This window comes from Strix aluco, chromosome 11, assembly GCF_031877795.1.
Source record: "Strix aluco isolate bStrAlu1 chromosome 11, bStrAlu1.hap1, whole genome shotgun sequence".
In the NCBI taxonomy this organism is placed as follows: Eukaryota; Metazoa; Chordata; class Aves; order Strigiformes; family Strigidae; genus Strix; species Strix aluco.
The window spans coordinates 22,309,050-22,332,710 of NC_133941.1; the positions used below are offsets into that span (position 1 = coordinate 22,309,050).

Genomic DNA, 23,661 nt, shown 5'->3' on the forward strand with positions numbered 1-23,661 from the left:
AAACCTGGTACACAATTTTTAGGCCTCTGTTGGAGTGCATCAGGCTTCCTCCTACTGGATTAATGCACTTATAATAGGCCAACTAAACAGTTGTCGTGGTTGTTTTCCGTAATAAATTCAAGATAGCAATAGAGAACTGTTAGTGATACGTATTTTAATTTGCCACGCACACTTACAAATGATCAGGCAGCCGAGATCAGAGCAGAGTTTTGGGTTTTTTCCCTCCGCATAACCTTTTATGACTAGTTTAGCCTGTTCACATTTTCAGGGGTGCCCAAGGGTGTCCTGGGGAGATTCTGGCCACCCACGGGTGGCCACCCATCTTGCTCCCTCATCGGTCAATAGTTGTGTGGTCTGCGTGCCGTGTAGTGCTTTGGCAGGTGAACTGGGAAGCAGATATGGAACTAGTTAGTTATATCGACACAGGTGTGTCCCTTCTGCTCTGGAAATACTGTGAGAGCTTCTTGGCAGCAAGACAGGCGGGTTCCAAGGCTCATACCAGGTGTCATTGGTGTATGCTGTGAAAGGCCAGGCTTGCCTTTGAAGGGCAGGTGTTTACAGGGTTTAGAGAGAACTGTTCTACGTGTTATATTTTAGGATTGTATTATAATAATTATTTACATAAATGGAACTCGGTTTTGCATAAACGGTTACATTTTGCTTCATGTCACAGCCTTGGAATTCACAACTTGCTTTTCCCTTTGTATTTTTTGGGTAAGTTGGTTTTTTCCCCACACAGATTTAGAAACTATACTATAGATGTGCAGAACACATGTGAAGTACATGAAAAAACAAAGCTCAATATCTACAAAGAGTAGGTACCTGTTAAGAGCAACACTTGCATTATTTATCTCCTACACTGATTCTCTGCGGCGCTGTGCACACCAGTGACATGTATAGGTACACCCAGAATGTTTCAGTAGTAAAAAATGTGTCATTATTAGCTGAATTATTAGTTAATTCTGTTTACCCAGCACTCTAAGGAACCAGCTTTAAAGCATGGCCATTTCATTGAAAACTAGTGATTGCAGTTTTAGTAGCTGAGGCTGTTACTGAAGTAGTAGACTGAATACAGAACCAAGTAATTCAATATTTGGCTCCTGCAGATCAAAAACGCTCATCTACCATTGTTAGAATTAAAAAGCCAAGGAAAAAGAAAGGGGTGTTGCTTTGTTTAATTTACAGCCATTAAATAAAACCCAGGATCTAAATGTTCCCTTGGGAAGGTACAGTTGTAACGACATTGTTTACACTTAATTGTAAGCACTAAAAAAGTTATTTGCACTTCTCCAACATTGAGGACTTGGGTTTTCACTCTTCATCTGCCATCCAGTAATGCTGGAGGGTTTACTAATTCGAAACAATTTAATGTGCATGCACTTATGTAAGTGATGGGCAGTTGTAAAGATAAGAGGAAGAGGGTTAAGCACTGTTTGTTTAATAAAGAGTACATTAGATCGTATCTTGTATAAAAGTAGAAGACCATACAGAACTGCAGAATTGGATACATAATTTCTTAAAACTTGATTTTGTTTCTGATAATAAACCACAGCAAGGTACATGCATAAAATAACCACAAAATATATTAATTGCCAAATGTTTACTTTAATTAAACCGTTTTAATGATATACAGTACAATGTATCCACTACTTTGCTAAGATTCACAACAAAAAGCAGGTTTCATATGTTTAAAAATATTTTTCATAATAAATTCATAAATAGATGAAGGTAAAGTATAAAAAAATTACTGTAGTATGCAAGCTTGCTCCCTTGTCTCCTCATATTCCAAATGATCTAGTCAGTATTGTGATAAGAAAGTTTAAAAGCAAAGTAGCTACTGATGATTAGAAATGTAGAGCCTGCATCTCTTGAAGAAACCTTGAAAAACACCAACAGATTTGTCCTAGAAAATGCAGAATAATTTTAACACTGTTACCATCCAAATCCCTCAATAATTTTGGAATGCAGTGAATGAATTCAATATGAATTAGAGATTTTTATTTTTCTCCCCAACAAGTGTGTGAGCCAGACTCGCTTCAACGCTATCTAGTCTCTGGAGACGTGGGGTTTATATCTGTCAGATATCAGCGAGTGAGGCACGAGAGAGGGAAAAGCTGGCTGGCAGCACTGAGCATATCTGACTTCAAAAATCTTAGCATTTCTCCTTACAGAAGTATAAAATAGAAATCTTTTAAAACCGTTACAAATAACTAAATTCACCTTCTGCTCAGTGTACATCTGCATCGTCTGGCAAGCAGGACGGTGCCCGAGCTCACCGCTGGCTTCCCCTGGTTTTGAAATGGCACGTGGATGTAGCACCACTCCAACACTTAACTCGAGCTGGTGAATCCCTTCTACGACAACACCAAACTGGATTAGCAAAGTTACTCTCCTCATCAATATTATCACACTCTTAAGAAAATGTATATAGCATTTTATTTTGTCAAGTATCAAACTACTTTTCACACTTACTTAGAATAATCTATTTGAATACCATTTATAAAGGGAAAAACGCTTACGCACAGCATTCAAATAGGGAATGAACATGAAAAATACGGAATAAGAAGGATGCTCTGCCTTTCACATTAACATGTTTTGGGTTTTTTTTTTCTGATAACTATTTCCCTTTAGTGCAAAATCCGTTCCTTACAAGTTTTGTGCTTTTTTGCAGTGGTAACTCGATGCTTTTGAAGAAATTGGCAGGCACCTGCCTGCAGCTTTAATGTCTCTGAAAATTCAGCTCTTGACTCACTTTTAAAAGGTACCTTCAAATTGCCAAGACAAGTTTGCATGCTGTGTTCGAAGGACAATCTTTCATTGTTTTCACAGACGGGAGTTTAGATATCCACAATCACCCCCTTGCATCTTTGTATAAATCTGTATTGCTTATAGAATTTATTGCAGAAAAAATGGGTGTTGATGATCACACGTTTTACAGCACAGTGCAGTGTAATAGGCTGCCACTGAGCAGTTACTGAAAAGAGACTGGCTTTTGGACATAAACAGATTGTGTTGGGCAGGTGCCCTAAAAAGACCATTTCTAAGGAAATACAGTCTTTAATGTTTTCCTCTGCTTTTCTCTGGAGAAGGTAATCTTTGTGTCATAAGGTGTTTTTTTTTTTTTATTGATTGAACAATTAGAAATAACTGCTACCTTGCCACAGGTCATATGTAAGGTACTTTCTCTAAGCTAAAATTTACAGAAACGTGGATCCTTTTAGCTAGCTATTGCATCCAAATAGTGTGTACTTTAAGATGTCTAAGTGAGTTTATTGGGGAATTAAAGTTCAAACTCCTACAGAATACTTAAGGATAAGGTTTATGTTCTTATGAAAGCTTAAAATAGGTGATGACTGTTCTTAGTATCCTAGTCGAGGCTTTAAAATTAAAAGATATCAAAGTAGGATTTTTTTAATGTTATGACTAAAGGAAAATAGTTCACTTGTAGTATTTTAAATTTTGAATGGGCTATGTAGGCTTTAGACAGAAGTGGCTGAAACAGAAGCAGCTTTGTGAAGCTGCTATACCTCCCTCATACCCTACCCTGACCTACACTACCCCCTTGGCTGAATGATCGCAGAGCTGGACTTGATTGATTTCAGAGTACAGTGCATTATACATACACATTGCAGATAGTAAGTGTCACAGGAGCAGGAGATTGATAGCTATACATCTGCAAAAACCTGTTGGTTATAGCCTATCTGGTGGCCCTTCAGCACTTTGTGATGGGAAGAATCCTCAGTTTTCTATTAAATTTGAGGTTGAAAGAAAGTAGAAATCAGTGTCAGTTGGATAACTGAATTGGAAATAACTCAATTGAAGTCTAAAAATATCCTGCAAAAGAAACATGGAAAGTGACTTTTTTAATGATAAAGAGAGCCTCAATAAATTTTTATCAAGGTATGATCTTGGATCTTCTAATGGTTTTCAAATGGTGTCCTGCGGCACCTTTTTACCTCATAATGGAAGGAATAGGTTTTAAATCCAGCTTTAAGCCAATTTAGGAGCTCTCCTAATACTAAACTCTGCTGTTACCATACACTTAACTAATTTAGCAGTCCACTCTTCTTCAGTATAGACAGCAGTCAAATTTCTGTTGTACAAGAAGTGAACAGGAAAACCCCTAACTATTTGTGTAGTGTCTTATTTTACCTCTGGGAAGGAAAGTATTTTCTTTGAACTGAGTAAGCATTGATTAAACCTAACACATTTTATCGGACTAAACAGAAGATCTTCCCTGACTGTTACTCAGGCTTCACTCTTCTCATTCTTGTGAAGTTATTCTGTTCCCTTGTTTTCCACTGGCCGCTGACTCATATGGAAAAACAAGACTATTGTTGACACAGTCTGTCTTCAGTGACGCCTAAAGTTATGAATGTAATACAGGTAACTACCTTTATCAGTATTCAAGTAATAGAAACCCTTATTTAAAAAAACACAGTGGAAAAAAAAAAAAAAGCAACCCTTTTGTGCTTTGAAGAATTATTTTTAAAGTGCATTTTAACATTTTTCAGTCATATTAAAAAAATGCTATCTAAGATCAGGATAGGAGAGTATGCTGGCTATTTTTATCTAACTTCTGGCAACAATTCCATGGACAGGAAATATACATTTGGGTTGGTTTGTTTGTTTTGATTTTGTAACCTTGCTGTTTTCCAAGTAAACTGAAATGAAATGATAGAAAAGATGCAGAAGGCTAAACTTGTGCCAGAAATCAGAACATCGAGTTGTGGAATAGTTTGGGGTTTTTTTTCTAAAGTACACAGTGGGGACTGCAATTAAATGCTTCCATTTGAGAATTTTTGCAGCTTCGAATAGCTCTATAATCCAACTCAATAGAGTTAAGAGAAATCTAACATCACCTGGCCAGTAAAAACTGAGATACCCAGGAGGCTGGTTCTCTAACTGAAATCTCAGTGGGATGATCAGCACCAGAAGATACTACAAAAGTAAACTGAGCCAGTATTTCCCAAATCTGTGAATCTCTTCTTATAGCATGGAAAAGAATTGTCAAATCTGAGAACAGCCTAAACAACCTGAACAACCTAAAGGACTCTGCTCTGTGACTCTAATCACCACACTTCATACAACTGTAATAAAATGTAACTGTTAATCTACATTAACAATGTGGCATCGTTTATTGCCAAATTTGTAAATCTGGAATGCCTTTTAGTTGATGAAACATCTTAGTATCATTTGAGAAAGCATAATTAAGTGGCTAGGGTGATTAGCCTAAACTTTGGGCTTCATTTCCTTTCAATGTGACCAAGAACTACACGTCCTCGGCCCTGTTGCTGTTTAATCGCCTCACTTCTTGTACCACAAGGGTGGGAATACAAGCTATGTGGTCATCACCAGCTACTAGGGCAAAGCGAGTCATGTGGGAGCTACCTCTTCACAAGAGTACATACTCACTCCAACTTCCTTGGAGCTTCCCTGTTTACTGGTTGCACACTCTACCCGTAACCTGGTCTCCACAGAGAATGACTGACAGGGGTTAAAGTGAGCACTCTCCAAGGCTGGAAGATACCAAAAGGAGAGTAACTTTATTTTTCAGTTTCACAAAGCATGTATTGTTCTCACTTCATTTTCCTCCAGCACACTGTTTACCCAAAATAATGCAGTAGGGTAAACTTCAGTGGTCTGTTAACATATAAATGTTTTGAAAGCAGGATAGGTAAAGATAAGCAATTTCTATTAATGAAAGAACATATAAATTCACCTTGTTTTAAAGAGACTCTCATTACAACATTGAGTAAAACAATACCACGAAGAGAAGCTAATAATGTTATTACCTCCCAGTTCCCTCAGGATTGGCATGAGATGGCAAAAGACATTCAAATGGTCAGCTGGCTGGGACTAAGAGATTAAATAACAGAGGTGTAAATATCAGGGGGACAATAGGTACTGGGGCAACTCAAGGAAAGGCTTTAATGTTATTTAAGGGTGCTACCATGTGAGCGTATACATACGGTGACGTACTACTGCAGTAACACAGGTATATTGCACATGACAATCAGCTCTATTCTTCAAATAAATATTATCTTCTTTAAAGGCAAGGAAACTGAGCAAGAGCTCTACTTCTCATGAAGTTCTTAGAAGCTATGTGGTATTAGCTGGGCTTCATTTTGTTTGGTAGTTTTTTCCCCCCACAAAAGTGACCTGCTTTCCAGTACAGTGAAAGTGATAAAATCATTAGGACTTTTCCTCTGTTCTGAAGTATTTTCATTTTTTAAAAATTTTGTTTTGCAAAGCAAATGTTAGCAGGTTTCTGGGCTGACATTTATTTGGTATTATATTTACTTAATTGTAAATATTTGGACAAGTTCCATCCATGATGATGGACTGGATGAGTAACTGCAGATAAAATTAGCTTAAATCAAAATCAATACAAAGGATAACAATGCCCACGCTCCTGGGAACCACATTCTGCTGATGATTTCATTTCAGTATTTGCCTCTGCATTCCACTCCTAAGTGTTACAAGGCAGGGATCAATGTCCCCTTCTGTGTTTTTGTAATATTTTGTACACTTTGCCAACAATAAATGATAAATACTAATGCAAATACATGCTCAGCCAAGAAGACCTGCTTAGAAGCAATTACTGTACCATAGTCTTGTTAATGTTCAACTGCCAGCAAACAGGTTCCCTGGCAAATGTTTATGCTGTGAACTCTGATCACGCACTACTGAATTATTCACTTGATGCACATTTGTAACCTAAGATTTGAAACTGAGGTTTTTACCCATAAATCTCAGGTTTATTGCTACTCACTCTTCACCCAGGTATCCTTTTGGTTTCAATAGGATTCACGGAATTAAACCAACAGGACTGTCTTCCTAATACTTGAATTACATAGCTAGGTGTGTGAATTACAGATTTAATAAGTCTTCAGAAGGGGAGTGAAAAGCTCTAAGCTATGTTTACCGTTTATTTCTGGTCAAGAAGCTATCAGCCTACTGAGTATTGTGCTATTACTAATAGCCAAAGAAAGGGTTTGGTAATTGAAATAGCCTTTTACTACTGACAGCCCAAGCACTGTCATTCATAGCTGCTACTATCCTGAAAAAATAACCCAGGTCTCCAGTCTATTTCTTTGTTCCCTTTTGTTCACTTAGGCAGGGCATGCCAACTTGTATTACACTTGTTACAACACAGAAGAGCCACCAGTTAGAAGCCAAAGCTGACCTAAAGCCACAGACTTAGTTTTCTACAGCAAAATGAAAACTAATCTGAATTGGTGCCTTCATCTGAAAGCCTAGTGAACAGATCACTGCTGCTGTAGGTCATGTTTTCTGACTGAAACAGACTAACCTGCAGACAGAGTCTCAACCTGCAAGACTAGCTTAAGAGATATATGGGGGCAAATTGTAAGGAAAAGTATAGGGCTCAGTCTAATTCTACTTGTTTACTAAACAAACCTCAAGACTAAAGAAACAGATCAGTAATTTCTCAGTTCTCCATCTGCTGTAAAAACACAATCATTCACTGACTGTATTGGAAGCAGCATTTATGTTCATTGTGCCTCTTGCTCCAGTTTTAAGATGAAGTACTATGTAAACTACTGATTTCAATCTGAGCAGTAGCAATACTGTTCCTAAATGTGAATTTTTATCAGCATGACTTAAATAATTTGGCACTGATCCTGCAAATAGTGGGAGGCTGAGCTTATCTGAGGGTCCATGTTCAAGCATGCAGCACTGCAGGACTGCGACATACAGATGTAAACCATAAGAAGTCAAATGCTTCCTAATATTCTGTGTCTTAAGGACCATCTAACCAGGAGGAAAAGCAGTCATCAGGACTGAGTTTTAGCTTGGACTGTCTTCACAGTTTCTTCCGAGAGGGGAATACAGCGTTTGCTGATCATTAACAAAGCGAGAGTTTGGACAATTCTCATTTTCAGTGTCTAGCTACTGCTGGACACTTATTGCCTGTTGTCTTTGGATACAGGAGAGCTGGGAATGTCCTGGAACACTGTCCAAAAATACTACTGAGTACTGCAGCTCAACCTGCCCTTCCATATAAAACATCAGCATTGTGAAAACTATACTAATTGAAAAATTTAAGGCCCTGTCGCTCTTACTACTATAAAACTTGAGAACTAACCCCTTAGATTAGAAGCAAACAGGCTACAAAGCATACGTAACTCCTCAAATTATCTACCTCATAGTTTAAAAAAAATCAGAAAGACCAGAGAATGTTTTAATATATTCTGTAGGAAGATGGATAGTATTAAAATTAGGATCCATTAGCCCTTTCTTAAATCTTCCTGATTTTCATGATAGCGGGTAAGTTGAATGGCTAAAAACTGGTATAGTCCTAGTAGCAAACTAATTGAAGTCCTTTTTGATCAAAAGGGACAAGTGACTTCAAGTGGGTGCTTTCTGAAAATGACCTCCTTCACTATCAGGATTGCAAAAATCACTTGTCACCGCTGAACACCTTTGCTTTAACTGCAGAGTTAAAAATAATCCTACTTCTGCTCCCTTTGCAAACCCATTTTTGTAGGATGCCTGAGAGTAAATCCAGAGCGGACTCTGCCATCAGTTCAACTGCACCTACAACATGTAATACAGAGCTGAATCTGAAAGACTAGTATATGTAGTTGAATTATGAAATCTATTTTACTTAATGTAGACTTTTGATCAACAGTGAAAGATTTTTCCTGCTGAGTGTTTTCAAGAAATGAAAAGCAAGTGGTAGCTTGTGAAAGGGAGAGGAAAGCAGTTGAGTACAAATTTGGGAAGGAATCACTCAAAAAGATCTCGTTTCTTACAACCAGGAAGTTGCAATGCATGCAGTTTTCAGCTATTCTGAGGTCTTCTTTCCCATTATATGCCCAGATTGTATTTAAAGAGATAGTTTAAAAAAAAAAAAAAAACAAACCAAAAACCAAACCCACTATGCCACTTAAGGAATAAACACTCTGGTAACAATGTCAAATGTATGATCAGAATTAACCCTGTATATGACCATTAGGCACATGGCAGGAGATCATGGCTACCAGTCAGTTCAAGGTTTCTCCAGTTCTTGTTTCCAGTGGTGCAGGTCTTGAGTTGTGGAATGAAATTAAGAGACCTGAGGGCAAAAACTCAGTGATACCCACTTGGAAAAGGGAGCTATCACCGTGCAAACAATAATAAATGAAATGCATCTACCCCCTCCTCAAGGCTATATTTAAAATAACTACACTGGTCCAATCCTGCTTGACAGCAAGTCATGTGATATTGCTCAGGCTGATTTTGCTTTTAGTTAAAATTGTAACTTAAAAAAGTTACAACAAAACCTGAGAGCAGGCTTCTCCACCTGGGCCTGCTCCAATACTAGCTAGCAATCCATATGCCCTAGGACAGGTGACTGCTATTTGGTCCTGTAATAAAAACGTTGGGTATTCTGACACTTGAAATACCTTTATCAAAGACACGGTCACTTTCCGGTCATTGGTGGCGTGCTGAGACACTGTCAAGATTGCCTATTCCAAAAGTGACCTCCTTCGCCAACAGCCCCACGCTAAATGCTTCAGAACTTTGGGTGTGCATCAGTCTCTTCCCCAACCATCTGTCTCCCCACCCCACATCACCAGTTGAAAGTTGTTTCCTCCACTTTAACTTGTGCGAAGGTTACAGAAAAGAAAATGGTGGGGACAAACGTTGAGTAAGTTTTTCAGAGGGTCTGACTTTCAGGACTACCTCTCAAAAGTCCCTTTTTAAAAATAAGACACCAAAGCAAACAGGATTGTGTCTAACCTCTACAAAATTGCTGGTTTCACAGAGGAGGAGAATATGGCTACCGTGCTACTCAGCATTAGGGTGAAGCACCATCTAAATTCCAGTAAAGTTAGGGATATCACCTAGCTCATATCAGCAACCACACCCCCAGCCTTCTACAACGTCTTTGCTGTCAAGCTTGATGCTGTCAGTATTCTTCTCACTGAACATAGGGCCTCCGTGCCTCATCATGAGCTCTGTAGCCATCTTCACAAAAGCCTCTTCCACGTTGCTGGAGTCTTTCGCAGAGGTCTCTATGGCACAGATAATATTATCATAGTGTTCAGCCAGACTCTGTGCTTCCTCCAGCTGAACCTCTCGAAGGTCACTTAGGTCAGACTTGTTTCCTGGAAGAGGACAGAAACAACAGAGTAAATTATAATGGCTATTTATGTCAGGGCAAGTATTCAGGAGGAGGTTCTCAGGTTGCCCAGAGAAGCTGCAGAATTTTCATTCTTGAAGATTTTCAAAATTTGACTGAAAAGGCCCTGACCAACCTGACGTTAGCCTCACTTTGAGCAGGAGGTTGGACTAGATAAACCTCCTAAACCCCTGCCAACCTGTATTTCTGTATGGCTCACGAAGAGAACAGAACAAGTCAGTTACTGAAGAGTGTAGACCTTAACAGAAGAAAAATGGGCTAGCAGTGAAACCTAAAACCATTTTGTGAAAACAACAGCAGTCTGCTGGTACCTACAGGAATCTAGAATAGTACTGATGTTGTATCAGTGGGTCTACAGGCCCCAAGAGCCACATCTGAGTCAGAAACATTGGGGCTGGGAAGCAGAACTTCTAGCAGAGAACTGATAAACCCCGATTGCCCTGAGGTCCTTCTGAAATCCCCTGTCTGCTGAAGTATGTGGGTGTTCCAGTTCACCAAAACATGTCGGCTTGATATGATGGAGCTTCTCTGGGCCCAGGAAACCTTATGATCCTTATCCTGAGAACAGCTCCACACCAGCTGTGCCTCAGAACCTGGAAATCTTGGGTACCCAGTTCTCCATTGAGACGCAAAGGATTCAAAGCTGGCTTCTGATACAGAGCTGTCTACTTCTTAACGGAAGTTAATCAAAGCAAAACATTTCTGTTTTGATGAATCAGCACTTTATAATTACAAAAAAAAGTTGGGAAAATTTCCAACCAGACCTATTACATACATCTTAACTTCAATCAAAATTAAAACGTCTAACCATCTTAAGCAAGTATTGCAACTCATTACATTGTACAGTAACCTGTAGTGCTTGGTATTAGTATTTTAAACTCACCGATCAGTAATTGTACTATGTTGGAACCAGCATACTTTCTCACATCCTCGATCCAGCGAGGAATGGACAGGAAAGAGCCTCTCTTGCTGATATCATAGGCTAGGATTGCTCCATTGGCGCTGCGGTAATAACTCTGGGTGATAGTTCGGAATCTCTCCTGGCCAGCCGTGTCCCAGATCTGCAACTACATAAAACAAAGCAGACAGTGAGACACTGGCTAGCAAGCTTTCCTGAATCAAAAGATAGGACTTGATTCAATAGCCTTATATGTAATATCTTTTGGCATCATGCTTTTCTAGTCCTTTGTTCATGACTTAAGGATGATAATATACACTGGAGAACGTTTTTGCACTTGGCTGCTCAAAGTTTATAACTGTATCAACTGAGACACTCCGGGTTCCTGCAGGTGAGCGCTGATGCATCATTTCTGGAGCAGATCATGAAATTATCACTTGCATGTCCAGTCCTACCTCTTTGACACCTTCTCTAGCAGAGTTAGTAAAACATGATGTTAGTCCACAGCCAAGCCACTCCATCATCTGGTGTGTCACTGAAACGACAGCCGGGCTTTCGCTAGCGTACTGCCTGTGGTACTGACGTGGTTTTGCCCGTTCTGCTACAGGGGCAGTAACAACTGCAGTAGGATGTGGTAGTATCATCTGAGAACACTGATGCTGTTTTATAAGGAAATATGAGACAATTAAAAGAATATATATAGAACACATAAAATGTATAAAAGAAATGCCAGCAATTCTCGGTTTCAATATCATCAGTCAAAGATCTAGTCAGCTGTCCTTTTTCAGGTGGTAGAACAGACATCACATCTTGTCAGGAAGAAGAAATGCTTAGCTTACATACTTTTGCCTAAATCCAGCAGCATAAGAACTATGAGTTTAGTATCAGGGTTTGAGTTCCCAGTACTAGATGTCCCAGAGGAAGGAGTCAAATAACTCAGTGTGGACAAACACAATATCCTGCTCGTAGGGAAAATTTCTTTTAAGATCCTCTTGTTTTATAGGTTGTCTGATGTTCTGGAACATGATGGCTTATAGTCCAGGAGCTTTTAATCTAAAGTAGCTGTGAATATTCTCATTCTCCATATAAATCTCTAATTCTTTTTCAATCTTCCAAAGCTCTTGGCTTCAATATATAGTAGCAATGAAACCAAAGAATTTCCTTTCACAAATTTTACATTTTCTGTCCTTCTGTTGCACTTTCACTTCTCTATCCCCAAATAATAAAGGAGAGACTACTGCTTGTCTTTTTGTGCCATTCCTTATATTCTGCATCTCCTCTTAACTGAGACAGGACATAAGCAAATACTCCTGGGTTTTTAAATCTTCCCATATTGTGGACCTGTTGTTTATTATTTCCTCTCTCTCTGAACCTCTTTATTTTAAAAAGCTGACAACAACTTAACACAACGTGCCAGTGATATTTTGTACCAAATAATATGGAATCATTTTTGCATTTATTTCTTTTGCACATTAGTATTTCGTTTGTATCTTCTGACTCAGCCTTTCACTTTGGAAAAGGCTGTACTGATCAGATCACTTCCCTGTGCTAACCAAGCATTTAGATCCCAAATGAGGTATGTACAGCCTAAAGGGAATCAATCCAATGAAAAAGTACTTCTCAGTCCTGGTAACAGTTTTCTCAGAGAAGGGGAAGGGAGTGTAATGGACTCAGAAAACAGAAAACCACAAAGCAATGATTATTAATGGAACACATAATGATTTAGAGCAGTCAACAGACAATTATTAGAGACACAGAAGTTCATGGCAAGTTTATGTATGATGTTCTCTGTACTCAAGTCTCCCACTAGACCTTTGTTTCTGTTATGTAGTTTTCAATCTCAATGCTTGATTAGGTCAAGTGCAAAACAAGGCTAATAATGATTACCCAACTCTTGGGAGAGGTCTGAAAGATTCTGTGCACGCAGAAAAATTATAAACTTTTTTAATAATAAAAGTTTAGTTTAACTTACACTTTTCACATGGCATGTATGAATAAAAGCGATGTACCTGCAGAGTGACTGAACAAGCCAGTCTTGGGCCTTGTGCTGTACACTGGATTTTGAAAATGTCTGAGTAAGTAAATTCCACAGAATTACAGAATCAGTAAGGCTGGGACAGATCTGGGGAGGTGACAAGGCCAAGTGCCTGCTCAAAGTGGGGTCAAAAGGTAATTCTTCCAGGAAGAATTGCTCCATGATTTTCCCAGGGACCAAAATGAGTCTAACCAGCCTGTAGTTCCCAGGATTTCTTGCCCCTTCTGAAGATGAGTACAATACTTGCCTTTCTCTGGTCCTCCCCAATTTCCACAGCCTTTCAATAGCGATAGAGCAACCTCAAAGTGTCACCAGCAAGAGCTCACAGCACCCCCCCCACATTTTTTTACTTAAGCATTTATGTCTGGGTGTTCACAGAACTGAATTCAGTTGCTGAAGCCCTGGGTGTCCTGCTGGGACCAGCAGAGACCACAGGTCTGACCTCAGGAGCTCAAACAGCAGTCTCCCTCTCAGCCCACATCCTCCAGGCAAGCTCTTTCCCTCATGCTCCCCTACCTGCACTCCTCTTCTGTGTAAGGACTCTGAATCATTCAGCTTTTTACACAATCTTCAGTTTGTTGTATTTTTCCTCTCGTTGCTGAGACTACAGTATGTATGAGACCCACAGGCAGATACAAACCTATATATATATACACGAACATATATACCAACTGACACACCTGTGTGTCACTGTTCCCAGGGCTTCTGCTGGCAGAAGGGGCCAGGTGAGTGCTCACTCTGTTTCAGGGAAAGACAGATACGGGCACAGTTTAAGGACTTGCTTAAGCCAAACTAAGACAACACTGTCACCGAAGACTTGCCATCCCAGTTGCATATCCTTGCCCTCTCCCTGCACTGAAACTAGCACCTGTTAATCTGATTCACCATACAGCTCAATTCACTGACGTAACTGAAAAACAGGGTTTTTTCCTTTTGTTTGAAGGGTTAACACTAATTACACAGCCACATGGTACTGAAAGCACACAGACTGCACAAGGAGGAGGGTGTGAGGATCCTTTAGAGCAATGGCAAAGTTGTCTTGCACCAATCAGAGAATCATCTAGGTTGGAAAGGACCTTGAAGATCATCTAGTCCAACCGTTAACCCAGCACTGACAGTTTCCAACTCCACCAGATCCCTCAGCGCTGGGTCAACCCAACTCTTAAACACCTCCAGGGATGGGGACTCCACCACCTCCCTGGGCAGCCCATTCCAACGCCCAACAACCTGTTCTGTAAAAAATGCTTCCTAATATCCAGTCTAAACCTTCCCTGGCACAACTTGAGGCCATTCCTTCTTGTCCTATCACTTATTACTTGGTTAAAGAGACTCATCCCCAGCTCTCTGCACCCTCCTTTCAGGTAGTTGTAGAGGGCGATGAGGTCGAATCACGAGTACGCCCCTTCAGTTTAACTTGTTGCTGAAGGCGGGTGTGAACCGATCCGATAACCTCACCTGAAGCTGAGCAAGGAGTCCTCCGACAGCCTCCTCTGCCAGACCTGCACAGAGATGGCAGCTTCAGCTCCTACGAAGCACTCTGCCTTGCAGCATGCTCAGTGTGCAAAGGTACTTTCTGGGGGGGCTAATGACAACTCGCTCCTCACAATTTGGAAGGTTGAAAACCTGTCCTGTCACATCGCAATTTTAATAACTATCTCATTTTAAATCATTAAGAACACACACTACGGACACACACAGAGCATGCAACTATTATGAACCAGATTACCGAATTTAAAGCAAGATGTAATCCTAAAGGCAAAATACAGCTAATTTGCTCAACAGCATCTTTAGAAAACTCTAAGAAAAAATATTTATCTATAGCATGAATCAGTCTGATATGATTAAAAAAAATAATGTAAGTTATTACAAAAATACCAGTTCTGCTCCTAAGTAAACACTATTTTCTCCAGTAGGTGTACAGAAATTTCAGGCAATTCTATTGAAAAAGAAACATGGCAACTACATATAAATACCAATCACAACTAGAATTTAAAACTACCATTTTATAGTAAAAATTTTACATAGTCTCTCTGTTAAAACTGTATTTACATGTATGCAACCCTTGACAAGAAATAACAACTGCAAATTCTTCAGAAAAAATTTAGTCTATTTCTCATTTTAAAGCCCCTCAATATAAGTTAACTGTAAAATCAAAATATGAAATTAACTGTATTAGCCACAGATTACAGAAGAAAGATAGAATCATATATTCTTTTATATTTTGTATCGCATCTGCACTGTATGACACAAAGTTCTTAATAATTAATTTCCTCAATTTAAGTGCTTCAGCTCTGTAAATAATGTGATGGCAGCCAGGCCTGTCACTTAGTAACCTTTTTAAGCAATTCCTGATTTTGTAAGTACTTTGGCAACAATTCTGGTGTAAGAAAGACAGAAGTTGGGATTGCTGGAGAACTGTGTTGGATTCACCTGAGGATACTAAGAAAAAAACCCCTATGAAATAGAAATAAGAGATTGGTAGCAGGCCTTCAGGGGAACCACCCCTAGTAACAGATGAGGACAGGCTAAAGAACAGAGAATAAATACCCATTGTTCAGAAGGAATATGACAGAATACCCTAAGTGAACAAAGACAAGAAGCCACCTTCCTTGTGCTAATTGTTTCACTATTGAATGCCCATTTACTTACAAAAGCTGGTTATTTTGATCTGCTTTTAGCTTTGAATTTTTTGGACAGCAGAGCCCCTAGCACTGACTGGTACTGAATAGCAAAGCGCTAAACCAACTATTAACTCCTGTAAGATTTTTCATGACTCCATATAATCACCGCAGAATTGGAGCTTTCCGTAAGTACATTAGACAAAGTCTTGAATGTTTTTTCCTATTTGCTTTTTCATCTTTTCCTGTGGGGAAGGAGCACAGAGGGAGTATGTGTCAGTGGGCCCTTGGAAGGAGGCGGGCTGGGGTCTGCCTGGCTGGGGAGCAGCTGTGCTGCAGAGCCCCTGGGGGTCTTTGACCCACAGCCAGCACTGCGTCCTGGCAGCATCCCCAGCTGTATTGACAGGACCGAAGCCAGGCGATCAAGAGAGGTGATTATTCCCCTTTAACTGGCACTTACTAGATTCCAGCTAAAATACAGTGTTCAGTTTTGGGGCCCCCGTACAAGGCACTGCAGAGGGCAAGTTCAGAGGAGGTCAGGTAATCGGAGTACATACCCTGTGAGGAGAGTCTGAAGGAAACACTTATTTGGCAAGGGAGAGGGATTTGAGATGACCTGTTAGCTGCTGCCCAGTACCCAGGAGGAGGTTATCAAGAAGGTTGAGCCAGGCTCTTCACAGTGGCACATGATGGGATGATGAGAGACACCAGAGAAAAACTGGAACAAGGAATGTTTCAACTTGAAGTAAGGAGGAAAACAGAAGGTGGGTCTCTGGAAGATCATTCTGAGATGTCTGATTAAGAAAGCAGAGTTTCAACTATAGAAATAGATGAAGTGTTGAAAACGGTGAGTGACCAGTTGACCAAAGAGCACGCTAAATGAGTATTATCCAATAGATGGATGTGGATTCTTCTTACATTGATAAACATATGGTTTATCAAAGGTTAATGCTTTACAAATGGCCTCAAGACACGTTAAATAATTTCTCCCTACCTAACTTACTAAGTACTTTCCTGATTATTCTAAAGTATCACAGGAGTTCAGGTTTACTTTTGCTTGTGAAGCAGCATTAAACTAAGCACATCCTACAGCTGATATCTTGTCTTACAAAGATAGAAATGTCATTTTTGTGCTATGAATTCTTCAAAATACAGCAACTTCCATAAAATTTCCTGGTAGTGAAATGGTGGATGCAAAGACCGTGTTAAGTGATTCTTAACCAAATGACTGTGTCTAAATCCTGTCATCTCAAATGGCAAACAATAATATACATTTCTGTACACTGGCAAATCACAACACTCGCTCCTAAAAAGACTTACTGAAACAATCTTGCAACTTAATCTATACAGTTTTAGCCAAAAGCAACAAAACCAACATCGGTATGGCAATGTATTTCAATTTAAAGTGATATTCGTACACTGAACAGTTAGGATAAACTGCTCCATTCAATTGTTTCCCTACAAAATTTTCAGAGAATGAGGAATCCCTGTATCCCTGTTTCCTGGGAATGCAGCATTCCTGTTTGCTCTAGCATTACAAGTCAAAGGAGTTGACAGAGAGCTACCCTTTCCTCTGTATACCAAAGAGTATTGCTTCCACGTAATAACCAATAGCTTAATTTGTATTTGTTTAGCAACGTTATTAAACACAACAGTCAGGAGACAAGACAGTTAACAAGTCATAATTTTATATTACTTGCAGTTTGGCCACATAAATGACATATTACATTCTGGGCCGTTCTGAAAGGAATATAGTTACAGACATAAGGCCTGAATAAAAGCCAAGAATTTTGATATCGTAAAGGCTGAAAAAGCTTGTAAATTAAAAAGTGCAATGATACATAAAGAAGTATTTGTTATAAAAGGAATGTGTTTGTTTTCGAATGTTCTTTTCTCCTGCTGCTTTCTGAAAGATATAGCAAGATAAAAACTACGGCATAAAAGAAAAAATATTCAGTATATGTAAAACACTATGAAATGACAGCATAAAGTAGACATTAAAGATATCAATTTATCAGTTCACAGGAGGAAATTCATCAAAAGAAAAGGAATTTTATTATTACTAACCTCAATTCATGGACTTAGACATAGGAATGTCCTTCCCTGTCATTATATAAAAATCTTAGCTCCATCTTTTTATAGATATCTTTTCTTGCAGTGACATAACAGTTACAAAACATTTTTGTTCTGTTTGCCAGATTCTTTCTATCACTCAAAGAACAAGTAATTATTTTACCAATAGGACTTTAATCACTAGGCATTAAGTCAACAACCACAACTTCTGGGAACTACAGTCGGTACTCTAGGATTTAGCCAGCTAAGAAGGACGTATTTTACGGAGAGTAGCATGCCACAATTTTAACGTGTTAAACAGAATATACTAGGGGCATTTTTTTAAAAAATTAAGATAGACTGTAGACATTTCATGAAGTGGAGGGGGAAAAATTCCAGATATACACTGGTCGGAATTTGCCTTTGTGGTAAAAGTCACGGTGGTCACCGCAGGCCAAACCCCTGCGTGGCGCCGTGCCACACAGCCTGCCTTCGAGCTCCAACACCCCCATGGCTCACAACGGCCCGGCCCAGAGGCACTGCCTCGTATGATCCCACATAAGGTCTGGAGATCTTAGACAAAGAACAAGAAGAGAAACAGAAGACTGGATGGCACAGACAAGCTTAGGTATTCTTCCTCTCTGGAAGTGGCAAATCTCTGCAAATCAGGGTTAGCACATATGGGGAAGTTTACAATACCAGCGCTTTACTGTTTTATTTCTGAAGAGACAGCTTCAGTTATCAAGACAGTCCATGAATAGCTCCTTCTTCAAGCACTAACATCCCTTTATACATGAAGTTTAGTCAGCTTCAGTGCCTGATGAAGCAGTAGTGTATGAAATATCATTTGAGACACTTGAAAGAATACAGCTTTAAGATGCAAGGAAAGCCTTGAGTTAAAAAGGGTTATTTGCAGAACCTTAACCTTTAGTATCCCAATGTGCTTTTTTTTTTTTTCTTGTCCAACAAAAATGCATCAAAAGGAAGCGAGACTTAAAATCCTTGGACTCCAAATGTTTCAGAAACATTATGTAACTGTAATAACGACAGCTGACATTTTAAACAGAAAGGGACACTAACACAATTAACCTTAAAATGTTTGTTTCAATCTCAAAATAAGTGTCCAATTCATACTCACTCAGTTGTGTTGGAGTACTATCCTTAGCCTGACTAAAAATGAAGCTTAGGCCACTGGGGATGCGGAGCAAGTAGTGTTCAAAAGCTCCTTGGGACTTTTTTGTACACACTATTGTTCTGAAGGAATTTCTAAAGATGAGCTTATAAAACATTATAAAAATGGGAATTTTCCCATTTCTGCATCATCTGCTAAAAATAAAACAAGCCTTTGCATTCCTTATGAAGATACTGTCCTGAGTAGCATAAACCCATAATGAAATTGGAGCAGCACAGAGAATCACCTGGCGTGCTTTTGTAAGGACCTTTTTGTAACGTCAAACAAATGTCATTTTAAACACATCCTGAACATCTCTTGATATGAGGCATCCCAATCAACAATTTATCTGAAACACTTTTAAACAAATGTTTTAAGCAAAACCAATGAGAAACAGTGCATCTCTCGCAGAGCACATGTACAGGCTTGTTTACTAAGGGGTTAGGACATGATCTGTTCAGGTAGCTAAAGTGCTCCTCCTAGAATCACTATAACCTGCACCAAAATCAAATTTGTAAAACATTCAGGATGCACACACCTACTTGCCTACTTCATAAGGGAGCTCACAAAAGTGTAATAAAATGCCTCCTTATTTTCCGTGCCCTATAGCATGCTGAACAAGCCTACCAGATTAGATGGACTGCTCTGAAATGTCAATCCAACTGGAAAAGCCTGACTGGAATTTAAACTTCACACACAACCCACACCTTAACAGACCAAACAAAAAAACCCACCAAGCAAATGTTTTCATATTCTAGCTGTGTCCCTGACTCAGCAGCTAACAAAAACAACTGTAAAGTAAATCAGCAACGATGTTGGATTAATTTGCCTGAAGTAATGCTTAAAATACTCTTCAATCTGTGCATCCCTGATTTTTTTTTCTAAATGGGAGTACAGAACAATCCATAGCAAAAGCAAGCCTCAAGCGCTTGCATTTTCTTGTTTTTTGAAAAATACTTAGAAATAATCTCCAGGTTTTGTTACAGACTGATGACTAATAAAGGAATATTCAGGTGTAAATACTGATGATCTGAAAAAGCACACCTAGGAAGATGGGGTCATTCCCTAGGCTAGTCCTCCCCTACTTCTGAAGCCCATGGCTGAGACCCCTGGCACCAGGGACAGACACATTTGTCACCTTCTATGTGCCTGGCATTTAAATGGAGCCAGGTTTTAATCTTAAAGGAGAAACCCCCCTTCTAACAGCTCACTTGCTAGAAAGCACAGAAGTGCTAGAAAGCACAAACAGAAAACTGAGTTTCCTTTTCAACTGTTACCCCCAGCTAGACATGTTAGGAAAAGGGTATAATACTCCCAAGAAAATAAACACCTCTGCTAGGTGTGGAACTTCTAATCCCCCTCCCTTCCTAAAAAACGTGAGCCCTCATTTCTTCCATTTTCTACAGCTTTCTCTGCTTAATATTCTGCTCTCCAAAGTTAATTTGTAAGAAAAGGACAATGGAGGACTTTGACACCTACTTTGGTAAACACAGACCAAAATTCAACTGCAATTACCGTATTTCTGTGTCACCAAAAGCTTTACAGTTTTATGCTCAGTGATTGCATTAAGCCCTTGTTGGTCCCACTGGGGTAAGGACAGCTGTAGGGCTCTGGTCTGGAGAAGGGATTGATCCCAGCAGCCCTGCAGGTGCTTCAAGCGGTTTTTCCCTGCTGACTGACCATGTTTCTGTGCTCAGCAGCCCAGTCTGTCGTAGGAAATTCGTGTCCCTGCGAGCCTGAGTGTAATTCCACTGGGTAATTGTCCCATCCTCTTTCTAACCCTAACGACTAGCTGACTCCCTCCAGCAACAAAAGTCAAATTTAGGGTTGATCTGTTCCGGTTTGAGAAAAACTATAGAAGCTGCACTTTCTGAGACACCCTGCAAACCGTGCCTTAAGGTAACTTTCACGTATGCCGAATCTAACGGCTGCTCCCCCGGCTCCTCTCGGCGTGCCGGTTCCACACCGCTCCCTGGAAGCACGGCAGTGCAGCCGCGGGTCCCTCTGGCTGGCACTGCCCCCCCGCCGGACGCCCGGCCGAGGAGGGGGGGTGCTGCAGCCCCAGCACACCCCAGGCTGAGCCTGCCCGCAAGCCCGGCTCTGCCGCGGGGCTCGTCCCGGCGCTGCCGCGGGGCCGCCGAGGGGCCGGGCGGCGGGTCCCGCTGTGCCAGAGCCGCGCCCGGCCCCGCCTCGCCCGCGGGAGCCGCTCGGGAAGGCGGCACCGGCGCGGGGCAGCCGGTCCTCGGAGCGCAGCGGCGGCCGCCCACGGCCAAGCGGGGCAGCGGGCCGGGGCAGCGGGAGCCGCCCTCAGGCGGGGCACCCAGACGGGCGGCCCCGCTCGCCGCCGTCTCCCCCGGCGGCGGGGCCGGGCGGCTCCCGGCGGCATCTCGGCGGCCGTGCCGGCCCGGAGCTGCGGGGGGGGCGGGCCGGGGGGGGGGCGAGCCCCAGCTGCCCGCCAGCCCCGGAACCGGAGCGGTGTCGGGGCCGCCCCGCCCCGGCCGCGCTCCGCTCACCTTCACCCGCTTGCCCTGGATCTCCAGGCTCTTCATGGTGAAGTCCACGCCGATGGTGCTGCCCTGGCGCTCAGCGAAGGCCCCGGTTTTGAAGCGCTGCACCAGGCAGGTCTTGCCCACGCTGGCGTCCCCGATGAGCACCAGCTTGAAGAGGAAGTCGTAGCTCTCCTCAGGGTCGGGGCCGGGCCCCGCCGCCCCCGGGGCTGCCGGGCCGGGCATGGCGCCTCCGGCCTTCCGCCCGCCGCCGAGGGGAGCCGGGCTCTGCGCAGCGCCCGCCGCCCCCCGCCGCGCCGGGCCTAGCGCCGGGCCCGCCTCCCGCCCGCCCCCGCCCTCTCTCCGCCCCGGCCCGGCCCGGCCGCCTCCCGGGCATGTCCGCCCGCCGCGGAGGGAGGCTCAGCCGCGGGCACGGCGCCGGCCTCGCCGACGGGCCGGGTGGGGCAGCCGGTCGCTGCGGCCGGGCCCGCCGTAGGCCGCCGGCAGCTCCCTCCCGCGGGCCGGTGCCTGCTCGGGTCGCGGCGCGACCCACATAAACCACCGCGTGTGGGCGAACGAGCGCGCCGGCGGCAGCTGCGCGGTACCCGGCGCTGCGCTCCTGCGGCCACACCGCGCAGCCACGGCCGCGCCCGAACAACCCGCTGCAATTCCCGTTAAGTCACCCGGGACGCGCAGCTGATCTGCCTCGTTGGCTTTTCATTTTCAGGTCCGCGCTGGGGCGGGGTTTGTTTCCAGAGGCACAGTCCGAGGCTCCGCGCAGCGGTTTTTCCCCTTGCGAGGTGCTGCGCTGCTCAGAGACGGCGTTAAAACGGTGAGCGCCGGGCTGCGAGGGGGACACACACAGCCGTGGGGGGACGCACACACACAGCCGGCGGGAATACACACACACAGAGCCGTGGGGGGACACACACACAGAGCCGTGGGGGGACACACACACACACACAGCCGTGGGGGACACACACACACACAGCCATGGGGACACACACACACAGAGCCGTGGGGGGGCACACACACACAGCCGTGGGGGACACACACACACAGCCGTGGGGGACACACACACACAGCGCCGTGGGGGGGCACACACACAGCCGTGGGGGGACACACACACACACAGCCATGGGGACACACACACACAGAGCCGTGGGGGGGCACACACACACAGCCGTGGGGGACACACACACACAGCGCCGTGGGGGGGCACACACACAGCCGTGGGGGGACACACACACAGCCGTGGGGCTGCAGCTGGCACCGGGCACTGCGAGAAGTGTATCAGCAATCGGGAATTATTTGTGTTTGAGCTGCTCCCCGCGTTATCTGCAGAACAAACCGCTCTTTGATAGGCGCTCTCCTTTAGATTACGCCGTGAGTCAAGAGGCTAATAAAAACCAGCTTTACTAATAAAATACTTTGACACAGCACATTTTGTTATTCTGTTCTTTGTAACAAAGACTTGCCACATTCCATCCTCACAGTTTCAAATGATGAAAAATGAAACTGTTTAATAGCGGAGAGGTAAAACTTCTCATAGGTAGTTGTGCGGGAGAACAACAACCTGGTTTGCGACTGAGCCAGCATAGACCAACCAGGAGACCTCATCCTGAATTGCTCTGAATCTAAATATTTTTGGGTGATGATTCCTTTTCTGGTCTGGATATATATTTTTGGTGATCCATGGTAACCTTGCAGCGAGAGCAGAGGTATCGGTGCTCTGTCAGGCTGGAACAAAGGCTGGCTGTTCTTGGTAGCCTGCAACTCTGAATTAAGCAGGCCACTGAATTCTAGGGTATTGATCAACCAGGACAGAGGAATTGTTGAAGAGGAGGTAAGACATCACGGTGCATATGCTCGCACGCTAATTAGCACTTTTTATGTTTTCAGTGTCTGACCAAAGCACTTCAGGGAATTTATTTAGGAAGAAACTTTGCTAGAGGTGTCAGTCTTTAATATTCAGAATTAATTGTATGACCTCATTTTAGTGGAAAAATAAAGGTGCTACTTCCATGAAAATAATTTTAAATCAGGGATTCCATCATCCTTGCTGTAGATCATTACAAACTCATTTTCTATTAACTGTCGTTGTTGCTTGTCATCATGAGCCTTTAACGGCATCTAAAACAATTCACCAAACAAAACTCATGAATTGTCACATTATGTTGTTATGTGAGGGATCTTTCATCAGTTCTCTCAAGTTGTGAAAGCTGTAAGTAGTGGTTTGAATGTTAAA

The 23,661-nt window shown here is 42.4% G+C and overlaps 1 protein-coding gene across 3 annotated transcripts; it reads right to left on the reverse strand.

The window, feature by feature from the left end:
- Positions 1 to 1,585: 1,585 nt before the first annotated feature.
- RAB43 (RAB43, member RAS oncogene family) lies at positions 1,586 to 21,708 on the reverse strand. 3 transcript variants are annotated; one of them, XM_074836672.1, is made up of 5 exons: positions 14,542 to 15,043; positions 13,767 to 13,824; positions 11,507 to 11,710; positions 11,037 to 11,220; positions 1,586 to 10,118 (listed from the first exon to the last, which is right to left on the reverse strand). In XM_074836672.1, the coding sequence occupies exons 3-5, from the start codon at positions 11,693 to 11,695 to the stop codon at positions 9,865 to 9,867; spliced, it is 627 nt and encodes a 208-aa protein (XP_074692773.1). In that variant the 5' UTR covers positions 11,696 to 11,710; positions 13,767 to 13,824; positions 14,542 to 15,043; the 3' UTR covers positions 1,586 to 9,864. The 3 variants fall into 3 exon arrangements, with proteins under 3 accessions (XP_074692773.1, XP_074692771.1, XP_074692772.1); XM_074836670.1 differs by lacking the exons at positions 13,767 to 13,824; positions 14,542 to 15,043 and adding an exon at positions 21,441 to 21,708; XM_074836671.1 differs by lacking the exons at positions 11,507 to 11,710; positions 13,767 to 13,824; positions 14,542 to 15,043 and adding an exon at positions 21,441 to 21,708.
- Between the last annotated feature and the right edge of the window lie 1,953 nt (positions 21,709 to 23,661).

What these genes read in the sequence shown, in the direction of transcription:
- RAB43 (XM_074836670.1), bottom strand. Translation starts at nt 21,659, where the DNA reads ATGCCCGGCCCGGCAGCCCCGGGGGCGGCGGGGCCCGGCCCCGACCCT. An exon ending in CTAGAGAAGGTGTCAAAGAG is followed by an intron (nt 11,221 to 11,506) that starts GTAGGACTGGAC and finishes TGTTTTATGTAG; the next exon opens with TTGCAGATCTGGGACACGGC. An exon ending in CATAGTACAATTACTGATCG is followed by an intron (nt 10,119 to 11,036) that starts GTGAGTTTAAAA and finishes GTCCTCTTCCAG; the next exon opens with GAAACAAGTCTGACCTAAGT.